Source organism: Bos indicus x Bos taurus, chromosome 8 (assembly GCF_003369695.1).
Source record: "Bos indicus x Bos taurus breed Angus x Brahman F1 hybrid chromosome 8, Bos_hybrid_MaternalHap_v2.0, whole genome shotgun sequence".
Lineage (NCBI taxonomy): Eukaryota > Metazoa > Chordata > Mammalia > Artiodactyla > Bovidae > Bos > Bos indicus x Bos taurus.
In genome coordinates this window covers 101,130,115-101,156,425 of record NC_040083.1, presented here as the reverse complement: position 1 = coordinate 101,156,425, position 26,311 = coordinate 101,130,115, and the positions used below count along the sequence as shown (strand labels likewise).

Below are 26,311 nucleotides of genomic sequence, written 5' to 3'. Positions count from 1 at the left end.
TATTAATACTGTTTGCTTAACATCACCAGTATTTAGTACAGAGATAAAAATAGCACTGTGTCCTAAGTCCTGACAGTATTAGTTGTCAGAATTTAAAACATTATTACACATAAAGTCTTAGAATTTATCTTAAATGGTAAATTTAATAAAGTTCAGTTATCATTGTATTTTTTTAAAAATCACCATTATCATAGTTGAGATACCATGTGATATATGTGTAGTCCTTTATATAGATGGAAATTTAAAACTGTTATTTTGTATTTCAAATAACCCAAATTTATTTCGATTGAAAATTTTTGTTGTAACAGAATGATTGAACATAATAGTTGCTTACAAAAGTCACGAATTATACATATTTATTCAATGTTTATATAATATGATTTTGATTGATTTTTATATATTCCAGAAGAGTTAGAAATGCCATTAACTCGTCTAGACCCAATAAACCACCATTCTTCAGTGAATTCATTATGTGCAGAACTTCAGACATTTCCATCTTCTCCTGTTTGTAAAATGTAAGTAAAGATTATATCTAGAACTCAGATTGCAATTCAAAAGAAGCAATCTTTAATTAAATCTCTCCATATAAAGTCAGTTTCTAAGATATTTCTGTGAAAAAAATGTAGGAGATTAAATGGTGTTTATAATAAGAAACTGATGGGAATATATGAACATATATGTACATAACTGTTTTTATATGCACAGAATATCTCTAGAAGGACACGTGAAAATCAAGTAATGTTGGTTGAGCCCAGAAAGGAACTGGGTAAATGCAATTTATAGGAGCTACTAAGTGATAGAGCTAGGCTCTTTTATACTTTTAGTATTTTGAATGTGAATATATCACCATCAAATATAAACAACTCAAAAATTTTAATTTTAAACTTAAACCATCTGCTTAGAAAATTGCCAGTGGATGCTTACCAATGACACTGCCTCTACTGGCCCTCATTACCATGAATATGGTAATGAGTATACTATACAGTGTAGTAGTATACAAATATCATAGACTGAGTGACTTAAACAATTGAAATTTATTTCTTCATAGTCTAGAAGAGGCTAGAAATCTGAGATCTGGATGTCAGCAGGGTTGGATTCTTCCTGAGGCCTCTCTCTTTGGCTTGTAGAAAGCTGTCTTCTCCCTCTGTCTTCATGTGGTCTTTCCTCCATGCATGTCTATGTCCTGATCTCTTCTTCTTAAAAGGACACCAGTTATACTGGATTAGGACCCACCCTAATTGCCCCATTTAACTTAATTACCTCTTTAAAGGCCTTACCTCCAAATATAGTCATTCTAAGGTACTGAGTGTTAGGATTTCAACATATGAATTTGAACAGAGACACAATTCAGCTCATAGTGAGTAGTTAATAGCCCTGAAGTACAGCCAGATTGTCTGGCTCTGTCATTTACTAGCTCTGTGATCTTAATTGCCCTGTGCCTCAGCTTCTGTATCTATAATATTGGGGTAATAATAGTACATACTCTGAGTTCTTAGTTGTGATTGGCTAATCTGCCAGAAGAGAATGCTATTGGATTACTGGAAGCAACTGGAGCATCTCATCACTAGCTGCTCAGGCTTCTACTAATGGTCTCAGGAGAGTGTCACAGCATAAAATAAAGAAAGCTGACGCTGAGGGCACCAATTATCTTCATCTTCTGGCAAAGAGGGATTTCCTTTAGGAGGAGTAAATTTGTTTTAGAGCTATGCAGAACTCTACCATGAACTAGAACTGTCCATATCAGATATAAGCTCTAACAAAATAACATTGGACAAGTACTGAAACTCCCTATAATTTGTTTAAATATTTTAATCCCTTTGTTAAGATGCAAGATTTTTTATCTTTTATTTGCAGGGCCTGTATTTCTTTTTGTGTGCGTGTTCTTTTACTCTTTTACTTACTCCATATACCCTTCTTGTTGTTGTTAACTCTAAGTCATGTCCAATTTTTTGCAACCCTATGAACTTTAGCTTACCAGTCTTCCCTGTCCTTCACTATCTCCCACAGTTTGCTCAAACTCATGTCCATTGAGTCAGTAATGCCATCCAACCATCTCATCCTCTGTCCCCCTGCCCTCAATCTTTCCCAGCATCAGGGTCTTTTTCAGTGAGTCAGCTCTTCACATCAGGTGGCCAAAATATTGGAGCTTAAGCATCAGTCCTTCCATTGAATATTCAGGGTTGATATCCTTTAGGATTGACTGGTTTGCATCTGTTAAGGCAGATTCTCAATTAGAAACAAAGACTAGCTAGAATTAATATAATCTTGAATTTCTCATATTGAAAGTATTTATTAAAACTGTGGTAAACTCATTTTAATCACACATGTTTTATACCTACTTATTGTTACAATTCAAACATCTAATGAGAATTTATGAAATTAAGTCTTATCTGTATTTATGATTTGCCAGTTAGAACAAAAAGACTTTCCAATTAGCCAAAGGTTTTAGGGCCTTTTGAAACAACTTTAAGAAACTGTCTCATCACTGGAAATCATTTCCATTGGTTCATGAACATAAAAACTTAAAAATCCCTATTTAAAAATAAAGTTATACATCAACTGTGAAACGGAAAACAAAGAGAACAAATAATTTTTAAAAAACAGAAAGGAAAAATAATATGTAATATTATTGTACTTTTAACTTGCTTTTATGGCCCTAATTACTTTTGTTTCAAAACACAACATTTTGGCTAGAGATATAAAGTGAAGTCACTCAGTCGTGTCCGACTCTTTGTGACCCCGTGGACTGTAGCCTACCAGGCTCCTCCATCCATGGGATTTTCCAGGCAAGAATACTGGAGCGGGTTGCCATTTCCTTCTCCAGGAGATCTTCCCAAACCAGGGATTGAATCCGGGTCTCCCACATTGTAGACAGACACTTTACCGTCTGAGCCACCAGGGAATGATATAACCAGTTAACAAATATTTTTAGTTCCTACTACATGTAAAACTCTATGCTAGATTTTATGGTGCTAAAAAAATATCTGTGTGGTGTGAAGCCTTTTTTCTACATTAACTGATTGCTGAATTGTGAATATATTTTTATATATGACCAAAGAAAATATCAAATTCAGACATATCTTCAGAAAGTTCGATTAAGAAGGAGGTCATTTGTCTATATTGTGATCTTCTACTGGACTTGGTTTGCCTAAATATTTATCCTTCCTTTTAGTTTAAGATAATCACCTACAATCTGAGGTATCAGGTTGTCAAAGAGACCTTGGCAAGGTTTAAGAACTGTCTAGCTTTTCAAATATTACCACCACATGCAAGATTTTTGGGTTATGTGAGTAAATTGGGTGATTTAGACAAAAGATCTAGTTGTCTGCTACTACCCAGAATTGTCAATTGAACCAGCAGTGCTTACAGTTAGCATCTTCATGTATGTTTTATGGGGTTTCCCTGGTGGCTCAGATGGTAAAGAATCTGCTTGCAACACAGGAGACCTGGGTTCAATCCCTGGGTCATGAAGATCCCCTGGAGAAGGAAATGGCAACCTGCTCCAGTATTCTTGCCTGGGAAATCCCATGGACAAAGGAGCCTAATGGGCTACAGTCCATGGGGTCACAATATGAACAGAGAAACAGAATACAATCACTTTTCACTTAGGAGGGTGTGGGAGGTTTGGGGCATAGATTAAAGGGTTTGTGAATTAATGGTCTCTTCCCTGTTGTTGTTCTTATTCAGTCGTTTAGTTGTGCCTGACTCTTTGCGACCCTTTTAATTCTATACTAACTAATTGCTGACTTGTGAATATATTTTTATATGTGACCAAAGAAAATATCTCTAGACTGTAGCATGCCAGGCTTCCCTGTCCTTCGTCATCTTCCAGAGTTTGCTCAAACTCATGTCCATTGAGTTGGTGATGCCATCCAACCATCTTGTCCTCTGTTATCCCCTTCTCCTCCTGACTTAATCTTTCCCAGCATCAGGGTCTTTTCCAATGAGTCAGCTCTTTGCATCAGGTGGCTAGAGTATTGGAGCTTCAGCTTCAGCATCAGTCCTTGCAATGAATATTCAGGACTGATCTTTGGGCTTCCCTGGTGGCTAATTTGATCTCCTTGCAATCTAAGAGACTCTCAAGAGTCATCTCCAGCATCACAGTTCAAAAGCATCAATTCTTCAGTGCTCAGCCTTCTTTATGGTCCAACTCTCACATCTGTACATGACTACGGGAAAAACTATAACTTTGACCAGATGGACCTTTGTCAGCAGTTTTTTGCTTTTTTAAATTTTACTTTTTGCTCTGCTTTTTAATACACTGTCTAGGTTTGTCCTAGCTCTTCTTCCAAGGAGCAAGCAAGTGTCTTTTAATTTCATAGCTGCAGTCACTGTGAACAGTGATTTTGGAGCCCAAGAAAATAAAGTCTGTCACTGTTTTCATTGTTTCCCCATCTATTTGCCATGAAGTGATGGGACTGGATGCCATGATCTTCATTTTTGAATGTTGAATTTTAAGCCAGCTTTTCAACTCTGTGCTTTCACCTTCACAAGAAGCTCTTTAGTTCCTCTTCAGTTTCTGCCATAAGGGTGGTGTCATCTGCATATCTGAGGTCATTGATATTTCTCCTGGCAGTCTTGATTCCAGCTTGTGCTTCATCCAGCCTGTGCTTCATCCAGGTATTTTGCGTGATGTACTCTTCATATAAGTTAAATAAGAAGGGTGACAATATACAGCCTTGACGTACTCCTTTCCCAATTTTGAACCAGTCCATTGTTCCTGCTACGTACTAATTTTTGACCTCATACCTACTAATGAGCTGTATTTACTGATTTACACTGCTTGTCATACATACTTTCTTCTCTCTTAAATACCAAAAACACATCACTAACTTACCCACAAAACTGAAGGACCTGAACTAAACTTCAGGATCTTTTACTGCCTGAAAAGGTAGAGGAGACTGAAATTTTTTATAGTTCTGATCCTCAGCCAGTAGAAGCTCCAGAAATTCTATTTAGAATGGACTTGGGTCCACTGTTATATTGTATTATATATATTATCTAATATTAAACTTTAATTCTTCTTTTTCAGTAATTTGCTTACTGCTGAAGAATCAGCTAACAAATACCATATGCTATGGCAATCAGAAAGCTGCCGAAGCTCTCTGAACTCATTTTTGATCAGAGGTAAAAATTGATTTTGAATGCTAAATAAAAAGTGTAGATAAAAAAGGTACAATCAGTAGAAATGTATTGTTGTTGTTGGACGTGGTGCTCTGTCCATGGGATTCTCCAGGCAAGAACACTGGAGTGGGTTGCCATTTCCTTCTCCATCTCTTTCCTTACTTAAGCTAAAAAGTAATGGAAAGCTCTGTGCCACAGTATCTAAAATGATAATTATTGTAAAATCTGATAAAACATATCTTCTTATTTTGGCTCATTATAATGAGAAAATTTCTGATTTAATAAATCTTACATTAATTCTTCAAAATATCATTGAATGTACTAATTTAGTAATTACTAAAATGGTCAAACAAAATAAAGTCTTATTTCCTGCTAAATAGTAGAATCATTTTAACTTCATGATATTTCCATAGATTGAAATAAACCTTTATGTGACTTTTGTTGCTATAATATTTTAGACTTTTACAAATATTAGCATCTTGAAAATGAAATAGTAGATACATTTGTTTTATTTTTATTCTAATTTGTAAAAATCTACTTTATAAGAGATTTCTAGTGTGGCTCTATTTTTTTTCTTTTCATTTTTTTTGCCCTGTGGATTGTTTCTCATATTTGTTGTTTGGTTTGTTTTGATTTTTTAAGTGCCAAGAATTGAAGAGCCCAACAATCAATATTCACTTACAGATTTGAAAAAGATATTTTCTGTTGAAGAAGAAAAACTTGTGGTTAATCCTGTAAATGCAGAATGGTGGAAAGAAGCAAGACTAAATCTGACAGAAACTTTGGAACCTCTAAGTACATATTTGTGTCATAATAATTTATCTTCTGGTGATACTAAATTGGAGACATTTTTACCTACAAATGTGCCTCAATTAGAACGTAAGTATAATAGTAAATATCACTTCTGTAAATATTTTCAGGATGAGAAAATGTTAGATATTGGCTTTCCAGGAGGTAATTGGGAAAATACAACTAAATTCCAGCATTTAATATAACTTTGGCTCTGCCAGAATTTATAACTTTGACCTTCACTAAGCCCCATTTTCTTCCTTGAAAAAATGAGGAAGTTTGACAAACTAATCCTTAAGTCTCTTGCTGTTCTAAAATTCTGTAGTCTCAGCTTTAAATCTCTAGACATTCTGTTAAAGAGACCTTATTTCCTTTTACAAATGATAATTTCTAGTTCATTTTCTGTTTACATCAGCCTAGGTGTAAACCAGCACCATTATTTTTTGACCTGACAGCTGAGTTTTAAGTGTTCAGTAATGTCTAGTAATTAGAGAAGGCAATGGCACCCCACTCCAGTACTCTTGCCTGGAAAATCCCATGGATGGAGGAGCCTGGTAGGCTGCAGTCCATGGATGGGGTTGCTAAGAGTCGGACACGACTGAGCTACTTCCCTTTCAATTTTCACTTTCAGGAATTGGAGAAGGAAATGGCAACCCACTCCAATGTTCTTGCCTGGAGAATCCCAGGGACGGGGAGCCTGGTAGGCTGCCGTCTATGGGGTTGCACAGAGTCGGACATGACTGAAGTGACTTAGCAGTAGCAGTGTCTAGTAATCTCTTTTCAACAATAGAAATTATCCTTTGATACCAAAAGGTTTAGTCATTAGGCATTTTTAAACTTGATACAATTTAAGTATTTTATTTAGAATTTTATATTTGTGGATTTTTTTAAAGATTTTATTCAGGAACTTTTTCTAGTATTTTATTTAGGAACTTTATGTCTATGTTCCTACAAATTCCTTGAGCATATTTATGGTCAATATCTTGAACTCTTTATTGAGTAGATTGCTTATCTTCATTTAGTTCTTTCTGGGGTTTTATCTTGTCCCTTCATTGGGAATATATCCTTCTGTCTCTTCATTTTGCCTATTTCACAGTTTTTATTTCTATGTGTGGGGTAGGTTGGTTATGTTTCCTAGTTTTGGAAAAGTGGTCTTTTGGAGCAGTTGTATATGTCCCGGCAGTGCACTCCCTTCTGGTCACTAGAGCTGTATGTGCTAGCTATATGCACTAGAGCTACTATGCACAGCCCTATGAGGGCTGTGTAGGCACTTCTGTTGTGGCAGGTTGACTAATGTGAGTGGTCTGATAGGTGTGGCTGATCCCTTGTCTAGTTGGTTGCCAAACCCTGTTCTTGTGTGGAGGCCACTGGCCACTAGTGGGTGGGGCTGGGTCACAAAGTGGCTGGCTGTGGAGCTGGGGACCCCAGGATTACTGCTGACTTACTCAGGGGTGGAACCAGGTCCCAGAATGGCTGGTTGCAAAGCTAGGAGTCCTGGATCTAGTGTCAGCCTGCTGGTAAGTGGAACTGGTTTTTGACAGGGCTAGCTGGAGGGTTTTGAGGCTGGGATTAGCCAAATAGTGGGTGGGTTTTATACCCTCAGGTGGCTGGCTTAGGAGCCCAAAGTGTCCCAGAGCTGATGTTAGCCTACTGATGGGCTGTGGTAGGGCTCAGATGATCCAGATGCCCACCCACTGGCAGATGGAGCCAGGTCCTGGGGTCTCATAGCTGATACTGGCCTGCTGGTGGGCAAGGTTGAGGCCTAAGAGATCCTGGGCTGTTGTCCAGCCACTGCTGGGCAGGTATGGTTCCTTGGCCTTCTGGTGGGCAGGACCACATCCCAGGGTGGCTGGGGGCTTGGGGGTCCTTCTAGTAGGTGGTACTGTATCCCCACACAGCTAGCTCCTGGGCCTGAGGAATCTCAGTGCTAATGCCCAAAAGGCTGGTGGGTGGGGCCTGACCCAGTGCTAAAAAGCTAGAGGGAGGATTTCAAAATGGCACTTATCAGCACTAGAATCCTCATGGCAGAACAAGTGTCCAAAAGACAGCTACTGCTAACATCTGTGTCCCGAGGGTGAGCTCCAATTGTCCCTGCCTTCTTGGAAATCGCTCCAAGATCAGCTGGTAGGTCTGACTCAGGCTCCTTTCAAAGTATTGCCTCTGCCCTGGGTCTCAGGGTGAGTGAGATTTTGTGTGCCTCTTTTGAGAGTAGAGACTGTTTCCTACAGCTCTCCTGAAAGAAAGCCCTAGAAGCCTTCAATGTCAACTATTCTGGGGACTCGCCTTCCTGGTGCATGACCCCAACTATGGAAGCCAGAAGTGGGGCTCTGCAAATGAAATTCTGGTTCATCCCCTAAAAGGAATCTTGTACCTGTTAACAGTCACTCACATTCTGTGTCTTTATAGATTTGTCTATTCTGGATGTTCTGTAGAAATGGAATCATGAAATATGTGGTCTTTTGTGATTAACTTACTTCATTTAGCATGTTTTCAAGATATGTCCATATTATAGCATGTGCATACCTTAATACAAAGTATTGATCATGTATCTTGTCAAATTTTTAATTGGGGTTCTTTTAAAATGTTAAGTTATAAGAGTTCTTTATATATATTGGATATCGTCTTTTTTAAAGTGTATGTATTGCAAGTATTTTCTTCTGGTCTGTGGCTTGCTTGGTACATACTTTTTTGACTCTTACCTTAGAATAACTGTTAACTCTAGGACTATGAGTAGCTGTAAGCCTATTGGCAACAGGCTGGAATTATTTCTTTGCCCAGTAACCTTAGCTTCAGTAATAGGAAAAGAGGTGCTGAATTTTTATCCTTTAAAAAATTATTTTATTCAGAGAAAACATTGATTTTAAAAGCAGTAAACAAAGTCCTCCTAAGGATCACATTATATTAATAAAAACCTAGAACTAAAGGTTATCTTAATACCCTAGTAAAACACCCATTTGGGCATGAAAATCATTGGATATTTTTATCTTCCATTTTCAGCATGGTTAGAACATGAAGATTGTTCCTCTCCTCTTATACTTATTAATGAGCAATCTACAAATGATCATTTATCACCTCCACAAAAGACTCCATCTCCAACTAAAGAAGTATCAGATTTGCATCTTTCTGATGAATATGTCTCTGTTGAAAGACCAAGAAAAGAAGAAAAACCAAAGAATGACCTAGAACTAGGTTATGGAATAATCCAAAATAAAGAAAATAAAGATCACTTGGAACTTGACAGCACAGTACCATCTACTGAATCATCTTCCTCTTCAAAAATTGAAAAAGCATCTTTTAAACATGGTAAAAAATGGGAGAATAATTTGGACCTCTTGAGCGACTTTATTATGCTGCGAAATAAGTATCCGACTTGTACCTCAAAGACTGAAGTCACAGACGATGGAAAAGATGGTGGGTAACTTAGTAATAATTTGGTGTAAGTATGATAGTTTCAAGGACTAAACAGATAATTTATTATAGAAAGTAAAGAAATAAAGTTCTTCAGATAAAACATGTTATTCTTCAAAGAAAGTATCATTGATTCATGACACATTATATAAAGAGATGGATATGAGATAAACAGGTATAAATGTAGATATGTATTTTCCAAAAAATTTAAAAGCACATTTGAACTTGTAAGAAAAGCCACTATTTGTAAAAACACTTTCTACAGCTTAGTCATACAGATTCTTAGTATTTCTAACTTTTGCTAATCTTTCTGCCATTCTTTTTTCTCTTTTAGCTCACAGTTCTACATCAATGTTTTAACTTATATTTTAATATGTACTTAAGAATCTTTCATCCACTTGATTGCTTATTACTCCTTTTAACTTTACCAAAGAGTTTCTGTTTGACTTATAACTGTTTTACATTAATTGCTTATAAACATATCCAAGTAGTATATGTCATATCATTTCATTCCTGGTAAAAAAATTATCCTAGAATTCTAATACTCTAGAATATGTTTGACAGAGGTTACCCAAGTGAAACAAATACAAAACTACTTATGAGAGTTAGAGTATACATAGGTATAACTGTCCTATGTACTATTAATGTACACAAGGTCTTACCCCTAAATAAAGCGGAAGTAAAATATATACCAAAAATTAGTTTGAGGGTCCAGTGAGCTTGCTAACTAAACACCAGAATTGCGGAGAGCCCCAGACTATGCTGGACTGGGCCAAGATTCCCCATGATTGGGGAACTGCGTGGGATTCAAGACAGAAAAGCAGAAAAGAATGCTTGTTCCTTGTGTGCAGCATGATATGAAAGCCTTTTATAGATCTATTTAAAGTTACAGTACTTTGTCAGTCAGTGCATTTTCACAATGAAAAATTCAATGAAATTGCAGGAAAGTATTTAAAATCCCAGAATTTTATGACCCTTTATGTTGATATATATTCGCCCTAAAGTTTCTTTTTATGTAATAATTTGACCACCTATAACCTCCCTTGCTAGGAGACAACTCTATATGTAACAGATCTTTCTAACCAATTTGCACTATAATTCAGAGCATAATTTCTATACATTGAAAGAATGAGCAAAATAGAAAGAATTATCTTATGAATATAATACATAAATAGGAATTTTTATAAGATTTGTTGTTTTCAGGTTCATGAATGTTTTCAGTTTCTATTCATATTTGAGGCAAAAAAAAAAGCTCAATCCAAAATTAGCACTGACATCCTTTTCTGGTTGTCATACTTGTGATGATATCTTGTAATAAGGGATGTTGGCAACAGAGAGAGGAAGCAATAAGAAAGGAGAAAAAGATAAAGAGAATGTTTTCTTATTAAAAAGTTAGCCATTAATCAAACACATAGAAGAACATTCATGTTAGGTGGGAATGCTGCACTCCTGATGCTTCCTCAGTTAGTTTTATGTTCCTGGCCTCCTTGTCCTTTAATGTGTTCTCCCCAGAGGACCTGGAATGAATTCTGTGTATTGTAAATTTGAAAAAGAGTAAGTTGGCATAAGCCTGCAGGAATGAGCTGCCCCACGAGTAGCAGGCCTTCTCGTCTGCTTCTCTGTGTCATGCATCTTTTCCAAGCAGGTCCACAGCCGTGCAGAACCCTGGCCCGTCCAGTATAATCTGGGGCAGGGAAGGTACTCTGCCGAATTCAGGTGTTTATTTAACAAGCTCACCTGACTCTCAGACCAAGCTTCTTTCTCCAACTTAGTTTCAATATCAGAGGTAATGTTTTGGTATGTGTTTTTATTTCTTATTTTACCAGGGCAGAGAAGAACATTAGAATTTATTAGGCCCCCTCAAAAACTCTAATAATGATTATTTAATCATTATTAATAATCAAGCTACTTACATTATTTATACTTGCAAATAATAACAATCTAGTTTAGGATATTTTACTCTATTTTTTTTTTTCTACTGTGTATTTAAAGCTCATAGAAGAAAAGTAGAGTTACTGAACATTGTGTGCCAGGCACTAAATCACTTTTTAGAGAAAAATATGATACTGTCACTGACCTTGAGAAGCTTCCAGTATAATAGAGTGTACTAGACTTGCAGATAATTTCAGTACAACGTTGTCAGTGCCAGGAGAGTATGCCGAGTGCTGAAGAAACAAAAAGGAGAGGCACTTTGCTGGCTTGGAAGTAGAGTGCGCAGTTACATAAGGCCTGTTATAGAAAATGCCTGAGAACTAAAAGGTAAGTACTAAGAAATGAGTTGAGTGTTGACTTAGCAACTGAACAACAACAAAGTAAGAAGTGATCTTATTAAGAAAGGATGGAGACAGGTAGGGTTTGGGGGCCTAGGAGAGGATTAGTAGCAGAGGAGGGGTATGTGGACAGTCACAGAGAAATGAAGTAGAATGGAATGTGCCTCTTAGATGTCAGGAACTGTCCTTGGTGTTTATAACACCTTATAACAATATTCGTAGTAGATATATTAATCCATATTTTACACATGAGAAAACTGAGGCCTCATCAGAATTGGGATTGAAACTCTGATTTGATGCCAAAGTTCTTTCCTTTATTACCATTCAGCTTCCTACCCAGCACCATGTTAAGGCCATTGACCAGGATAGTGGTTCAGTTTAATACTGATACATTTCAAAGAACTTTAACAGTTAAGATCGTATTACAAGAAAGCATTTTAATCAACATTAAGTTGCCCTGAACAATGCAAATTAATGTTTTCATTAGAACTTCAAAACGAAGAAGAAGTTTCTTTGACTCTTCAAGAAGAAAGCCCTATTGTTTGTAATAATAAAACCCTAGAGAAAACAAATCAGGAAAGGAGAGCAGATAATGTCATCGAAATTCCAGCATCAGGTATATATTATGCTTTTTTAAATGCCCTCAAATTAAGTAAATTTGAAAGCTCATATATTAAAATGTTTCAAGATGGTAATGTGTTTCTAAAATTTAGGTGTCTGGAATATACCTTGTTTTCCATGTAATTTTCTTCACTTGTTTCAGATATTTCTTCGTTCGAGTCTTACTTTCAAGTTATTTCCAAACTCAGAATGCCTTATTTACTGCCTCTGCCCTCCCTAACTTGCCCTACTCTGGTCCACTAAGTATTATTTCTTCTTTCATTTAACTTGCTGATTTCCTGCATTCACCAGAGAGGAGCAAACTGCAGCTCCTCAAACTCTGACTCTTCTGCCCACTCTGGAAAAATAAACCATTAATGGTTGCTCTCTCTGTTCTCTTACCCACCATCAGGGTGGTTTTATTGATTCCTATACTGATTAAAATGATTTGTTCTGCTGTAAAGAAAACTGTTCTTTACACTGACTCCCAAAGAACAGCCTGCTTAAGAACACCATGCTCACTGTGAAAATCAATAAGGAAATAGATGCTAGTTCTTTAGTATCATTTCGTCTTTTAGTTAAATTTCATTTATGACCTTTATATGATAATACAAATCTTTAAATACTGATCTAGTGAAAACTAAAAATAATTTGTCACTGTTATAAATGTGTTCAGCTTAAGGTTATAAGCTAATAGTGGAGGGAAAATAAAAAATAGTATGTGATTCTCTTTATATGGCTCCTCATACCTTCCCTGCCAAATTAATTTAAATAACAGGATAGCCATAACATTATACTTATTCTACAGAGGTGTTTTGTTTTGTTGTTGCTAGTTTATTTAGAATAAATACCCTAAAATAAGCTATTATACAATCTCATGATTTTTAACTCATGGGAATTTGGATGGAGTTCAGGTTTCCATGAAGTACCATGAATAATTGGTTTGTCAAAAAGAACATACCATCCTTACAAAAACACTACCTTTAATGTTTTCATTTTTGCAGACAGCCAGTGCCAAGCATATAGTCTCCTGGAAGCAGCAGCTTCTCCTATCTTAGAAAAACTTGTGTGCCTCTGTACTCTTCCTGCTGCTAACTGGAAATTTGCCACTGTCAGTTTTGACCAAACAAGGTTCCTCTTGAAAGAACAAGAAAAAATAATAAGTGATGCTATTTATCAAGGTGAGTGCAAATAAAAGTCACACAATTTAAAAGAATATGAATTTATGGATTATTAGAAAATGCAGAAATTAGTCACAGATGGAGGCATAACTATAGTCCAGCATATGGCACCCACAATCCAATGCTGGAAGATCAGCTAAGCAAGGATAAAAAGGTAAAAAAATACAAATATTCCCTGATTTTCATGTTTGCACTATGCCACTTTGATTTTATGAAAGACCTGCATAAGTATATGTTTTCACTAACTGAAAGAAATCAAAGGGGATTTTCATTTGTGTGAAAAACGGTATTTGCTTCTTTACTCCATTTCAGCTTATGAAAGTTTTCATAGGAATGCTCTGTTTTCAGATAGTGGGGGAAACTGGTATCTAGGATATACTACCCATAACTGTTCTTCTGTTCTTCCTGATTCTTAGTGATCACTGTTTATTTGCTTTGATCTGCATTGATTAGATCAGTAGTTTTCAAACTTTTTAGCAGAACTCTTTGTTCAATGAATATTTCATGGCATCCCATTATATAAAACAGAGAAAAGCAGAGTTTCTCTGATTAACTTGTGCCTAGAATCCTGTCTTCCTGGCCTCACTTTTGCATGCAGTCTATCCAAAATCCAATCTATCCAATCAATAAGGTCTGGAACTACATGGAACATATTCATTAGATAATTCACCTGTCCCTATGAGTACCTGTCTTGTTGGAATCATATCTTAAGACTAATATTCTCAGGTGTCTACCTCCAGGTCAAGGTATTGCTTTGTATTATGATCCCCCACCTTTATCTGAACGTGTTGTCGCTCAGTCGTGTCCAACTGTTTGTGACCCTGTGGACTGTAGCCTACAAGGCTCCTCCGTCCATGGGATTTTCCAGGCAAGAGTACTGGAGTGGGGTGCCATTTACGTCTCCAGGGGATCTTCCCGACCCAGGGATCGAGTCCAGGTCTCCTGCATTGCAGGCAGACGCTTTACCCTCCAAGCCACCAGGGAAGCCCCACCTTTATCTAAACCAGTTGGCAAATTATGAGTAGTTTAATTTTCTTCTTGTTTCACAACTGGGAATCACTGACCATTTTCCCACCAGGAGTAGAAATAATTGAACATTCTTTGGGAGCAACAAGAGTTTGAGCTCTAATATTAGCTGTCTGGGTTGGAATACGAGCTCCATCATTTTTTCACAGATTGACCTTGGGCAGCTACTTAAATATGTTAAGACTGTTTTCTCATCCATAAAATGAAAATCATAATGAACTTGTCTAATAGGGTTATTGTTATCAGTTCAATGAAATAAACAGATTATATACAGCTTGGCACCTAATAAGCACACAATAATAAATAGCATTTATTATTATTAAGCATTCTGATATATAGCCTAGAATTCTAATGGATATCCTGTTTTAAATATGTTTTTGCTTACCTAGGTAAAAATGAGGAAAGAGAAATGACATTCAAGTATGCTGCTCTCTTACACCTTTTGGTAACAATTAGAGATGTCCTTTTAACCTGTAACTTGGACACAGCATTGGGTTGGTGTGAAAATTTTTTATTTCCTCTTTTCTTCTTATTAAAATGTTTACTTTTCTGAAAAATACACTTTGTAAGAAATTATGTAGCTTCTTTATTCTGCATTAAACATTATATACATCTTGACAAAATATAATGGATTATGTATTTAATTCTCTTTATGTTCTTTAAAAAATTTTCTTATAACAACTACCATCACCTAGAAAAATAGGTTTAGGATTCTCTATTCTAGGCCTGAATTATAGACTCTTAATAGATTTGATTGTGTAATTATTATCATACCCTTGCTTTTTAATGTAAGATGACACTTTGCCATATTCATTTTAGATCTTCATTGAATGTTTGTGACTTTGAATCTTTGCTAGATGAAATATAGCTAAATTATTAATACTAAGATCTTTTGCAATTATTTTCACTTGTGCATGTAAATTAAGATATGAATTACTTCAATATTAAAAATCAACCTATTTCGAATGTATTGAAAATTTTAAAGATTTTGGAAAATTTTTCTAAACTATTAAAATCCTTAAAGTATCTATCTAATTACATTACTGCTCTCGACCCCTTACTGCAAGCTGTTTGGACTTGTTTAGTAATGATGTATTTATAGGATTATGTTTTATAACTTAAGTTTCTACAATCCATTTGGCAGTGCAATGGTTGAGACTCTGTGCTTCAGCTGCAAGGGGGCACAGGTTCAATACCTAGTTGGGGGAGCTAGAATCCTACATGCACATGCCCTGCAGTATGGCCCTCTGTACCCCACCAAAAAACCATTATACATAACGTGAAAATAATTTTTCTCTGATCTGTAACCCAGACATTTTCTCTTATATATGACCCAGACAAATAGTATTCTTTAAACCAAGGTTTTGTTAAGTATTGGGCAGCAGCAAGTTATAATTGTACTCCCTCTACAATACTGGGAGTTATAATACTTGCCCAAATATTATATTAGTACAACAAACTGTGGAAAATTCTTAAAGAGATGGGAGTACCAGACCATCTTACCTGTCTTCTGAGAAACCTGTATGCGAGTCAAGAAACAGGGTGCTCAGGGCCGGTGCACTGGGATGACCCTGAGGGATGGGATGGGGAGGGAGGGGGGAGAGGGGTTCAGGATGGGGAACACATGTACACCCGTGGCTGATTCATGTCAATGTATGGCAAATCACTACAATATTGTAACGTAATTAGCCTCCAATTAAAATTAATTAATTAATGTAAAAAAAGAGTTAGAGCCTTACATGGAACAACTGACAGGTTCAAAACTGAGAAAAGAGTACGACAAGGCTGTGTATTGTCACCCTGATTATTTAACTTTTATCCAGAGTACATCATGCAAATTGCTAGGCTGGATGAATCACAAGCTGGAGTCAAGATTGCTGGGAGAAATATCCACAACCTCAGATATGCAGATGATACCATTTTAATGGCAGAAAGTGAGCAGGAACTAAAGAACCTCTTGATGAGGGTAACAGAGGAGAGTGAAAAAGCTGGCTTGAAATTCAACATTAAAAAAACTAAGACCATGACAACGGGTCCCATCACTTCATAGGAAATAAAAGGGGAAAAAGTGGAAGCAGTGACAGATTTTACTTTCTTGGATTCCAAAATCACTGCACATGGTGACTGCAGCCATGAAATTAAAAAGTGCTTGCTCCTTGGAAGGAAAGCTATGACAAACCTAAACAGCATATTAAAAAACAGAGACATCACTTTGCCAACAAAAGTCCGCATAGTCAAAGCTATGGTTTTTCTAGTAGTCATGTATGGATGTGAGAGTTGGTCCATAAAGAAGGTTGAGTGCTGAAGAAGCGATGTTTTTGAATTGCGGTGCTGGAGAAGACTCTTAAGAGTTCCTTGGACTGCAAGGAGATCAAACCAGTCAATCCTAAAGAGAATCAACCTTGAATGTTCATTGGAAGGACTGATACTGAAGCCGAAGCTCCAATACTTTAGCCAACTGATGCAAAGAGCTGACTCATTGGAAAAGACCCTAGTGCTGGGAAAGATTGAGGGCAGGAGGAGAAGGGAGAGGATGAGATGGTTAGATAACATCACTAAATCAATGGACATGAATTTGAGCAAACTTTGGAAGATAGTGGAGGACAGAGGAGCCTGGCATACTGCAGTCCATGGAGTTGCAAAGTCAGATGTAACTTAGTGACTGAACAACAATAACCTTTAGAAAGCCCAACATGACGCTCTCCCTTTCTTCTCCAGGTAAAGCATTTGAATGTTGATGCTGGGTCAAGTTGTCTTGTCTCTATTATCAGACAACGATAGCCCTAGTTTACAGGACCTGAAACTAATATAATGGCATAGTGTCAAATGCTGTTCTGTTTAGTCTCCTGTCTTCGTTATACTTTTCAGCTTCCATAAAAGATTGTCCGTCTTACCAACAACTAGGCTAACTGTTAAAGCAAAATAGTAAGACAGAATATCAGAATCTAGAATATCTGGGCTCCCAGGGAGAGTACAAGGAAAGGCATGGCAACCCATTCCAGTATTCTTGCTTGGAGAATCCCCATGGACAGAGGAGCCTGGTGGGCTACAGTCTATAGGGTAGCAAAGAGTCAGACACAACTGAAGCGACTTAGCATGCCAGCTCACAGGGAGAGTACAGTTGTGACTCACTCCTGCTCAGTACAGTTCAGTCGCTCAGTCGTGTCTGACTCTTTGCAACTCCATGAACTGCAGCATGCCAGGCCTCCCTGTCCATCACCAACACCCAGAGTTTACCCAAACCCATGACCATTAAGTTGGTGATGCCATCCAACCATCTCATCCTCTGTCGTCCCCTTCTCTTCCTGCCTTCAATCTTTCCCAGCATCAGGGTCTTTTCCAATGAGTCAGCTCTTTGCATGAGGTGGCCAAAGTATTGTAGTTTCAGCTTCAACATCAGTCCTTCCAATGAACCCCCAGGACCTATCTCCTTTAGGATGGACTGGTTGGATCTCCTTGCAGTCCAAGGGACTCTCAAGAGTCTTCTCCAACACTACAGTTCAAAAGCATCAATTCTTCGGCACTCAGCTTTCTTTATAGTCCAACTCTCACATCCACACATGACTACTGGAAAAACCATAGCCTTGACTAGACGGACCTTTGTTGACAAAGTAATGTCTCTGCTTTTTAACATGCTATCTAGGTTGGTCGTAACTTTCCTTCCAAGGAACAAGCGTCTTTTAATTTCATGGCTGCAGTCACCATCTGCAGTGATTTTGGAACCTGCTCAATACTTAGCAAAATCTTGAATTAGAGAAATAAGATTTATGGAGGGTTGATTAAAGTGTATTCACCTTTAAGTACTCTACATTTTGCCTTAAGATTATATGAGACCGTTGAGAGCTATATACTCTTGAATTTTTTTTTGTTACTCAAAGAAATGCATTTACTAAATCAAACTTTGGCATTACTATTTGGCTACCTTGAGGAATACTCATAAAAGTAAAATCTTTGTTGGAAAAATGTAACTTCTTAAACCCTAGCTACCAAGCCATGATGAATAACCTTGCTGGCTTGGATATTTTTAGTGGAAGGCTTTCTCACTCTTCTAAACCTCTCAAAATCAAAGAGCAAGTTAGGTTGACCTCCTTTCTTCTTCTGTGAATAGTGGCAGCAGAAGAAAGGTCCATATGGTCTGGCTGCCTACCCTGGACCCAGATTCTGTATTTTCCCTCAACTTCCAGTTTGTGTGTCTCTCCCAAGCTAGCAAGGTAATGAGTTTTAGGGTTAAAGGTTTAAAGTTTCACTTCTGGGCTTTAACCCAGAAATAAATGTGGTATTGTGTAATGGGTACTGTAATAGAGATACATAGTAACAGCACAAAGGATGGTGGTGACTGTTACGCTTTCAAGGGGAACATTTTCTGTAAATGAGTAAGAGTTTGCCAAGTAAATAAAGTATGAAAAGGTATTGTTGGCAGAATTAAGAGCCCAGAAAAATGATTCAGTGAGTGTGTGACAAACAGTTCCATGTGGCTAAATTGAAGAGTACAAGGTGGAAAACCATGAGAGCTAAGCCACAAGAAATAAGAAAGAGCCAAATCATGAAAAGCCTTTTTAGCTACAAAAAAGACTTCAGTCACTATTCTGTAAATGATAGGGAACCACTGGAACAGGGAAGCGACTGGACTAAGTTTTTCTTTCAGGTTACATCTACTGGCAGTACGGAGAATCAGTGGGAAGCTTTGAGATTAGGAAGCAGAAAGAACATAAGTCAACCTCTAAATTGCCCATTATTCTAGCTGTATTAATATAAAATTAGAATTAATATGTACACAATATAAAAATGAGAACATGAGCATTATACTTTTTATTTATTATTATATTTATTGCCCAAATATTCACTGAATAGCTGATCTACATAAGTTACTCTGCCAGCCCTCTACTCCAGTAATTCACAAAATTCATTGTGTAGCAGAATTGCTAGGAGAAGTCTTTAGACATAGGAACCCCTGGGACTCAATCTAGATTTCTTGAATATGAACTTTCAAGGATAGGTCTCAAGACTCTGTGTTTACAGTTGCTTTTAGAGAGTTTGAATTTAGGCACTGCTGTTTTAGCAGCTACATAAATTAATTATCATCTATAAATATGGATTATGAGAGCTTATAGACTAATGAGGTTGTTAAGCCATATACACAAATAACCAGAAATCAAGTGCAAAAGCTGTATCGATGCCATAACAAGAAACTCTCAGTGAAATGTATTACCACAGGACTTCTTGGCAAGTAAGTGTAGATTCTAGGGTTTAAGAAGAAGGCAGTAGCATTTAATAAGTTAAAAAGCAGAAAAGGATGGGGAATATTCAAAGAATTTGTAGAGTGTATCCAGTGATATTGGTATTACATAGCTTAAAAACAGACATTTGGTATGCATTTCTCAGCTTTGCTTAATTTTAAGGGGATCATTCCGACCCAGAGATTGAACCTGGGTCTCCTGCAATGTGTTCAGATTCTTTACCATCCAAGCCACCAGGGAAGCCCAGTAAAGGAAAATGTAACTGTCTCTGCTATGACCCTTACTTCCCTTTTAGATTTTTACCATGGAGTTTCTAAAAGAACAAAAAGACATGCTTTTTTTCCTACTTTTGTTTTTAACAGGATATTTGTCAAATGCAAAAGATATCTACAAAAGTGTTTTTGGTTCCTGTTTGTATGACATTTGGCGACAACTGGAGATAGTACAGTTTATAAGGGGGAAAAAGCCTGAAATCAACTATAAGATAAGAGAATTGCAATGCCAGATACTAAATTGGATGCAAAATGAACAGCAAATCAAGGTAAGTATTGAAATAAAGCAGATTACAACAATCAGCTCATATAAGAATTGTATGTAAGATAAAATGTTGCATTTAATTTGAAATTATGAAATAATGTAGTATATACAATTTGGTCCCTTGACAGTTTTCTCCCTAAGTAAGTTCGTCAGACAGAATCAAACCCAGAAAAAGGATCATTTGTGTCACTATTCATATGTCTTGAATTTAAAAAATACTTTCATTTTTATTATACATAGCTTTCTATGGATTGATTAGTCCTTCAAATCTCAAAAATTTTGTTTTCTGCTTGTAAGTTCATGAACATATACCTAACACAGACCCCCTGATAATTAATTTTTAGATATTGAGCCATAATCTTCCATAATTCTTTTTTAAAGCACTTTGTTTATTTCTTGGATTATATTGGGAGTTTTCGCCCACTCTGCCTCAAGCATTGGACAAAAACTTTGCATAAATAAAGATTTAAGAAAAAATACCTTAAAAAATCTTTTCAAGCAGTAAAACATCTACATATGGCTGATTCATGTTGATATTTGACAGAAAACGCCAAAATTCTGTAAATCAATCATCCTTCAATTAAAAAATAAATATTAAAAAAAAAAAACACTTTACACTAAATCTGAAAACAAATTTGGCCTTTTCCTTCATTTTCCTGTACATCACTACTGTATCTCTATATCCCCAAACCTGTGGTTATTGGATAGCATAACCAACTCAGTGGACATGAATTTGTGCAAACTGGGAGACAGTGAAGGACAGGGAAACTGGGAGTGTGGCAGTCCATGCAGTCACAAAGAGTCGGACACGACTTAGCCACTGAACAACAACCAGAAATTTAAAATTGGGAGTGATAGCATCATGGCAGGACAAGATGCTCTCTTTGTCTCTCCCCTTCAATCTACAACCAGGAAAACATCCACAACTCAACAACTGGGCCTCTGCCCAACACACCAGGACACTAAAGAGTTCCACACACCTGCACATCTAAGGTGGGCGCAATGGAACACATGGAAGGGGTAGAACTGGAGGATCAGCATAGGCAGTGCCTGCAATTGTGGTCCCTGAACCATGGCAGCTGAGCCCACAGGCCCCGAGAAGACTGCAGCAGCAAGGGAGGCACCGCACCTGACTCCAGCCTAGACTTGCGGTGGCACCCACAGCCTCAGATAACTGGGCAGCAGGGGCAGTGAGGCCTGTGGCCCTGTACCTCCAGCTAGCTGCAGAGCCACCCACAACTCTGACGCCCCGTCCTCCACCTGCAGTGGGTGAGCCCAGAAACCTGCGAATATCAGACAAGGCAGAGGCGCACATGACCCCGGTTCCTCCTCCTGGTCTTCCCCCTCCTCCTGCAGTGGCAGAGCATGTGACTCAGGGGATACCAGAGAGACCACCATCCTAGTACCGCAGGCAGTGACAGCAGTAACACCAGAAACAGCAAGGCATCAACAACCCTAGAGGCACAAGCAGTGATAACAAACGCACTGGGTGACAGCTCTGACATAGACACTGCAGGGTCAGCTCAGTTCAGTTGCTCAGGTGTGTCCGACTCTTTGCAACCCCATGAATCGCATCACGCCAGACCTCCCTGTCCATCACCAACTCCTGGAGTTTACTCAAACTCATGTCCATCGAGTTGGTGATGCCATCCAGCCATCTCCTCCTGTCCCCAATGCCAACCAGCATCAGAGTCTTTTCCAATGAGTCAGTTCTTCGCATGAGGTGGCCAAAGTATTGGAGTTTCAGCTTCAGCATCAGTCCTTCCAAAGAACACCCAGGACTGATCTCCTTTAGAATGGACTGGTTGGATCTCCTTGCAGTCCAAGGGACTGTCAAGAGCCTTCTCCAACACCACAGTTCAAAAGCATCAATTCTTCGGCGCTCAGCTTTCTTCACAGTCCAACTCTCACATGCATACATGACCACTGGAAAAACCATAGCCTTGACTAGACAGAGCAAAGTAATGTCTCTGCTTTTAAATTTTTATTTATTATTTTTTTACTTTACAATATTGTAATGGTTCTGCCACACATGAACATGAATCCACCATGGGCGTACACGTGTTCCCCATCCTGAACCCCCCTCCCACCTCCCTCCCAGTATCATCCCTCCGGGTCATCCCAGTGCACAATATGTCTAGCTTGGTCATAACTTTCCCTCTCTGCTGCTGCTGCTGCCAAGTTGCTTCAGTTGCTAAGGGAAACGAAAAAACTTGTGCTGTAGTGCCACCTGCTGGAAAATAAGAGAAAGACTTCTATATACAATAGAGAAATGACAGCCTCTTCAATAAGTGGAGCTAGAAAAACTGGACAGCTACATGTAAAAGAATGAAATTAGAACACTCCTAACACTGTATAGAGAATGAGATGGTTGGATTGCATCACCAACTCAATGGACATGAGTTTGAGTAAGCTCTGGGAATTGGTGATGGACAGGGAAGCCTGGCGTGCTGCAGTCCATGGGGTCGCAAAGAGTCAGGCACGACTGAATGACTAAACTGAACTGAACTGAACACCATATACAAAAATAAACTGAAAATGGATTAAACACCTAAACGTAAGGCTGGAAACTATAAAAATCTTAGAGGAAAACATAGGCGGAACATTCTGACGTAAATCACAGCAAGATCTTTTCTGAGCCACCTCCCAGAGTGATGAAAATAAAAACAAAAATAAATGGAATCTAATTAAACTTAGATACTTTTACACACCTAAGGAAACTAAAAATAAAAAGAAATTCCACAGAATGGGAGAAAATATTTGCAAATGAAGTGACTGACAAGGGATTAATCTCCAAAATATATAAACAACTTATGCAGCTGAGTATTTTTTAAAAAAACAAACAATTATCTGAGAAGAAGAATAAGAAATACAGAAGGTAGCAGAGTGTTTATTTAAAAAAATAACAGCTGAGGACTTCCCAAACTTGGGGAAGGAACTGGGTATACAAGTCCATGAAGCCAAGAGAATACCTAATTACCTCAATGCAAAAGGATCTTCTCCAAGATACTGTCAAAAGTCAATGAAAAGGAATTTTAAATGCAGCAGTGAGAAAAGAATGGCAACCCACAAAGGAATCCCTATTAGCTATCAGCAGATTTCTTAGCAGAAACTCCACAGACCAGGAAGAAGTAGAATAACAGCCTGAAAATACTGAAAGATAAAAACTGGCCTCCAAGAATACTTTATCCAACAAATTTATCATTCAGATATAAAGGAGAAATAAGGGCTTTCCCATAAGGGAGAAGGAAATGGCAACCTACTCCAATATTCTTGCCTGGAGAATCCTATGGACAGTGGAGCCTGGAGGGCTGCTGTCCATAGGGTCGCACAGAGTTGGATACAACTGAAGTGACGTAGCATGCATGAATGCATTGGAGAAGGAAATGGCAACCCACTCCAATATTCTTGCCTGGAGAATCCCAGGGACACAGGAGCCTGGTGGGCAGCCGTCTGTGGGGTTGCACAGAGTCGGACACGACTGAAGCGACTTAGCAGCATACAAACAAAAGCTGAGGGATTTCATCAACACCTGGCCTGCCTTACAAGAAATATTGAAAGGACCTCTTCTATCAGAAACAAAAGGCAGAAGTACACAAAACTTTGAGTAAGGTGATAAACAGACAAACAATTAGAAAATTGCAACTGTATATCAGAATAGGTTTTTAAACACTTTATATAACATAATGGTTAAAAGGGAAAATATCAGAAAAAAACAATAGCTACTTCAATTTGGTAACAAACAGAATATAAAAAGGAATGAATTTGAGAAAACAAAAACAAAAGGGGAAGAAGAACAGAATCCATATAGGCAAATGAAGATAAGATGCTATCAGCAGAAAAAGTACTATGTAAAATAGTACCTATGACATATCTTACACAAACATCATGGTAATCACCAAGCATAAATCTAGAATGGAGACACAAAACATAAGGAAGAGGAAACTGAAAAAAACATTATAGAAAACCACCAAACCAAAATGAAACATGAAGAAACAATGGAAACATAAAACAACCAGAAAACAAAAGCTAGAATGGCAGTACTAAGTCCCCATGTATCAGTAATCACCCTACGTGTAAATGGAGTGAGTTCACCAGTCTAAAGACACAAAGTGGCTGGATGCATTTAAAAACAAGAGCAATTCAAACCTGTGTGGGTTAAATTTAGCACTTACAATATGGGCAGAGGCTACTTATATAGTCATCTATATTAGAATTCTTGAAGAATGCTAAGAATGCCCTGCCCCCAAATGTTTTCCTCATTGACATTTTATCTTCAGTTCAGTTCAGTTCAGTTGCTCAGTCGTGTCCGACTCTTTGCGACCCCATGGACTGCGGCACGCCAGACCTCCCTGTCCATCACCAACTCTTAGAGTTTACTCAGACTCATGTCCATTGAGTCGGTGATGCCATCCAACCATCTCATCCTCTGTCGTCCCCTTCTCCTTCCACCTTCAAACTTTCCCAGCATCACGGTCTTTTCAAATGAGTCAGTTCTTCGCATCAGGTGGCCAAGTACTGGAGTTTCAGCTTCAGCATCAGTCCTTCCAATGAATACCCAGGACTGATCTCCTTTAGGATGGACTGGTTGGATCTCCTTGCCATCCAAGGGACCCTCAAGAGTCTTCTCCAACACCACAGTTCAAAAGCATCAATTCTTCGGCGCTCAGCTTTCTTTATAGTCCAACTCTCACATCCATTTGATCTTCCCAGAGTGTATTCCTTTGTGTTTAAGCAATGCTATCTTTTACAATGCAAATATTTACTTTACCAACTTATTGTCATTAGTTTCATGTAACCAGTTGCTTGTTATTTTTGTCACTGTAGCAAAAGAATATTACAAAGCATAATCATTCAGATATATATGAAATTCTTTTGATCAGGTGCTGGTTATAATAAGAATGGATTCAGATGGAGAAAAACATTTACTCATTAAAATCCTTAACAAAATAGAAGGTAGGGAGTTTTAAATTTTGCTTAATTTAATAACAAATGCTTGAACATATAAAAATGTATTGATCTAGCCAAGTTTTTAATTAAGATATTAGTAACATACTATAAAATTCATACTTTAAAATATATAGTTTGGTGGGATCTAATCAGTGTTTAAATCAATGTGGACTGTAAATCTGAAATGTAAATATACTATAATGTACTTATGTATATATTATGATTATTATTACCAGTTGATATCTTTTATTGTTAAAGTTACTAATAATACAGACTATTTACAAACCTATGAGTAGGTTTCATTAAGGCAGCTTTTACAAATGAAGAAACTAAAATTCATAAAGTTGATGTATCATGCCAAAATCACAAGTTAAGTGAAGGAATCAGGATTTGAACCTAAGTCTCTCTTGTTCCATGGGGTTCTCAAGGCAAGAATACTGAAGTGGTTTGCCATTCCCTTCTCCAGGAGGCCTGGCATGCTGCGATTCATGGGGTCGCAAAGAGTCGGACATGACTGAGCGACTGATCTGATCTGATCTGATCTGATCTCTCTTGCTCCAGGGTCATTTTTCAACTCTTCTACACCAACTACTGCCCCCTCTGTCAACCCTTTCCATCTTGTGCTGTGGAACCCATTGCTAAAATAGAAACTCTCCTCCTTCTTCACCTCCTTGTTTTAAGTGAAACTCAACTTTCCCTAGATGATAATGCTTCCCCTTATGCCTTTCATATAGAAGCTGATAACTTTCTGTATGTATATAAGAATGAGAAGGCCATTTTGTGTTTTCCATTATCCTTTCCAAAACTTTATTCCTCATCCTTTGAGGCTATGCCATATTGCCGTGTCATTCTCTATTACCCCACAATCATCCATGAACAGTTTTGCACCCGGCTCATGGTACTCTCTTTATTCCTGCCTGGTCCTGCCATTGAACTAGATGTCTTTAATGTGAATGATTCATTCAACACCCTGACCTTATAGTTTCATTGGTCTTCGTAACAAATATACTCATTCCTTGGCTTTGCTATCAAACTTTTGATAATGCAGAACTATCCTGCCTCTAACTTGAAACTCTCTGTCTATAGGTACCTCGGGCTCTTTCATGATCTTCAGCATTCTAAAGATGATAAACTTTCAACTCCTTTTTTCATTTCTTTCTTCTTCCATATTTGGTGATGGCCATCAGTT

The 26,311-nt window shown here is 37.7% G+C and overlaps 1 protein-coding gene across 1 annotated transcript in view; it reads left to right on the top strand.

Moving 5' to 3' along the window:
- The window catches only part of SHOC1 (shortage in chiasmata 1), a 78,180-nt gene that overhangs the window by 19,975 nt on the left and 31,894 nt on the right, over nt 1–26,311 (top strand). Inside the window, exons 8-16 of the mRNA XM_027550241.1 lie at nt 407–515; nt 5,033–5,127; nt 5,767–6,003; nt 8,911–9,324; nt 12,079–12,207; nt 13,196–13,372; nt 14,788–14,892; nt 19,998–20,176; nt 25,056–25,128. Of these exons, the coding sequence (XP_027406042.1) occupies nt 407–515; nt 5,033–5,127; nt 5,767–6,003; nt 8,911–9,324; nt 12,079–12,207; nt 13,196–13,372; nt 14,788–14,892; nt 19,998–20,176; nt 25,056–25,128 (1,518 nt within the window). The remainder of the gene's footprint in view (nt 1–406; nt 516–5,032; nt 5,128–5,766; nt 6,004–8,910; nt 9,325–12,078; nt 12,208–13,195; nt 13,373–14,787; nt 14,893–19,997; nt 20,177–25,055; nt 25,129–26,311) is intronic.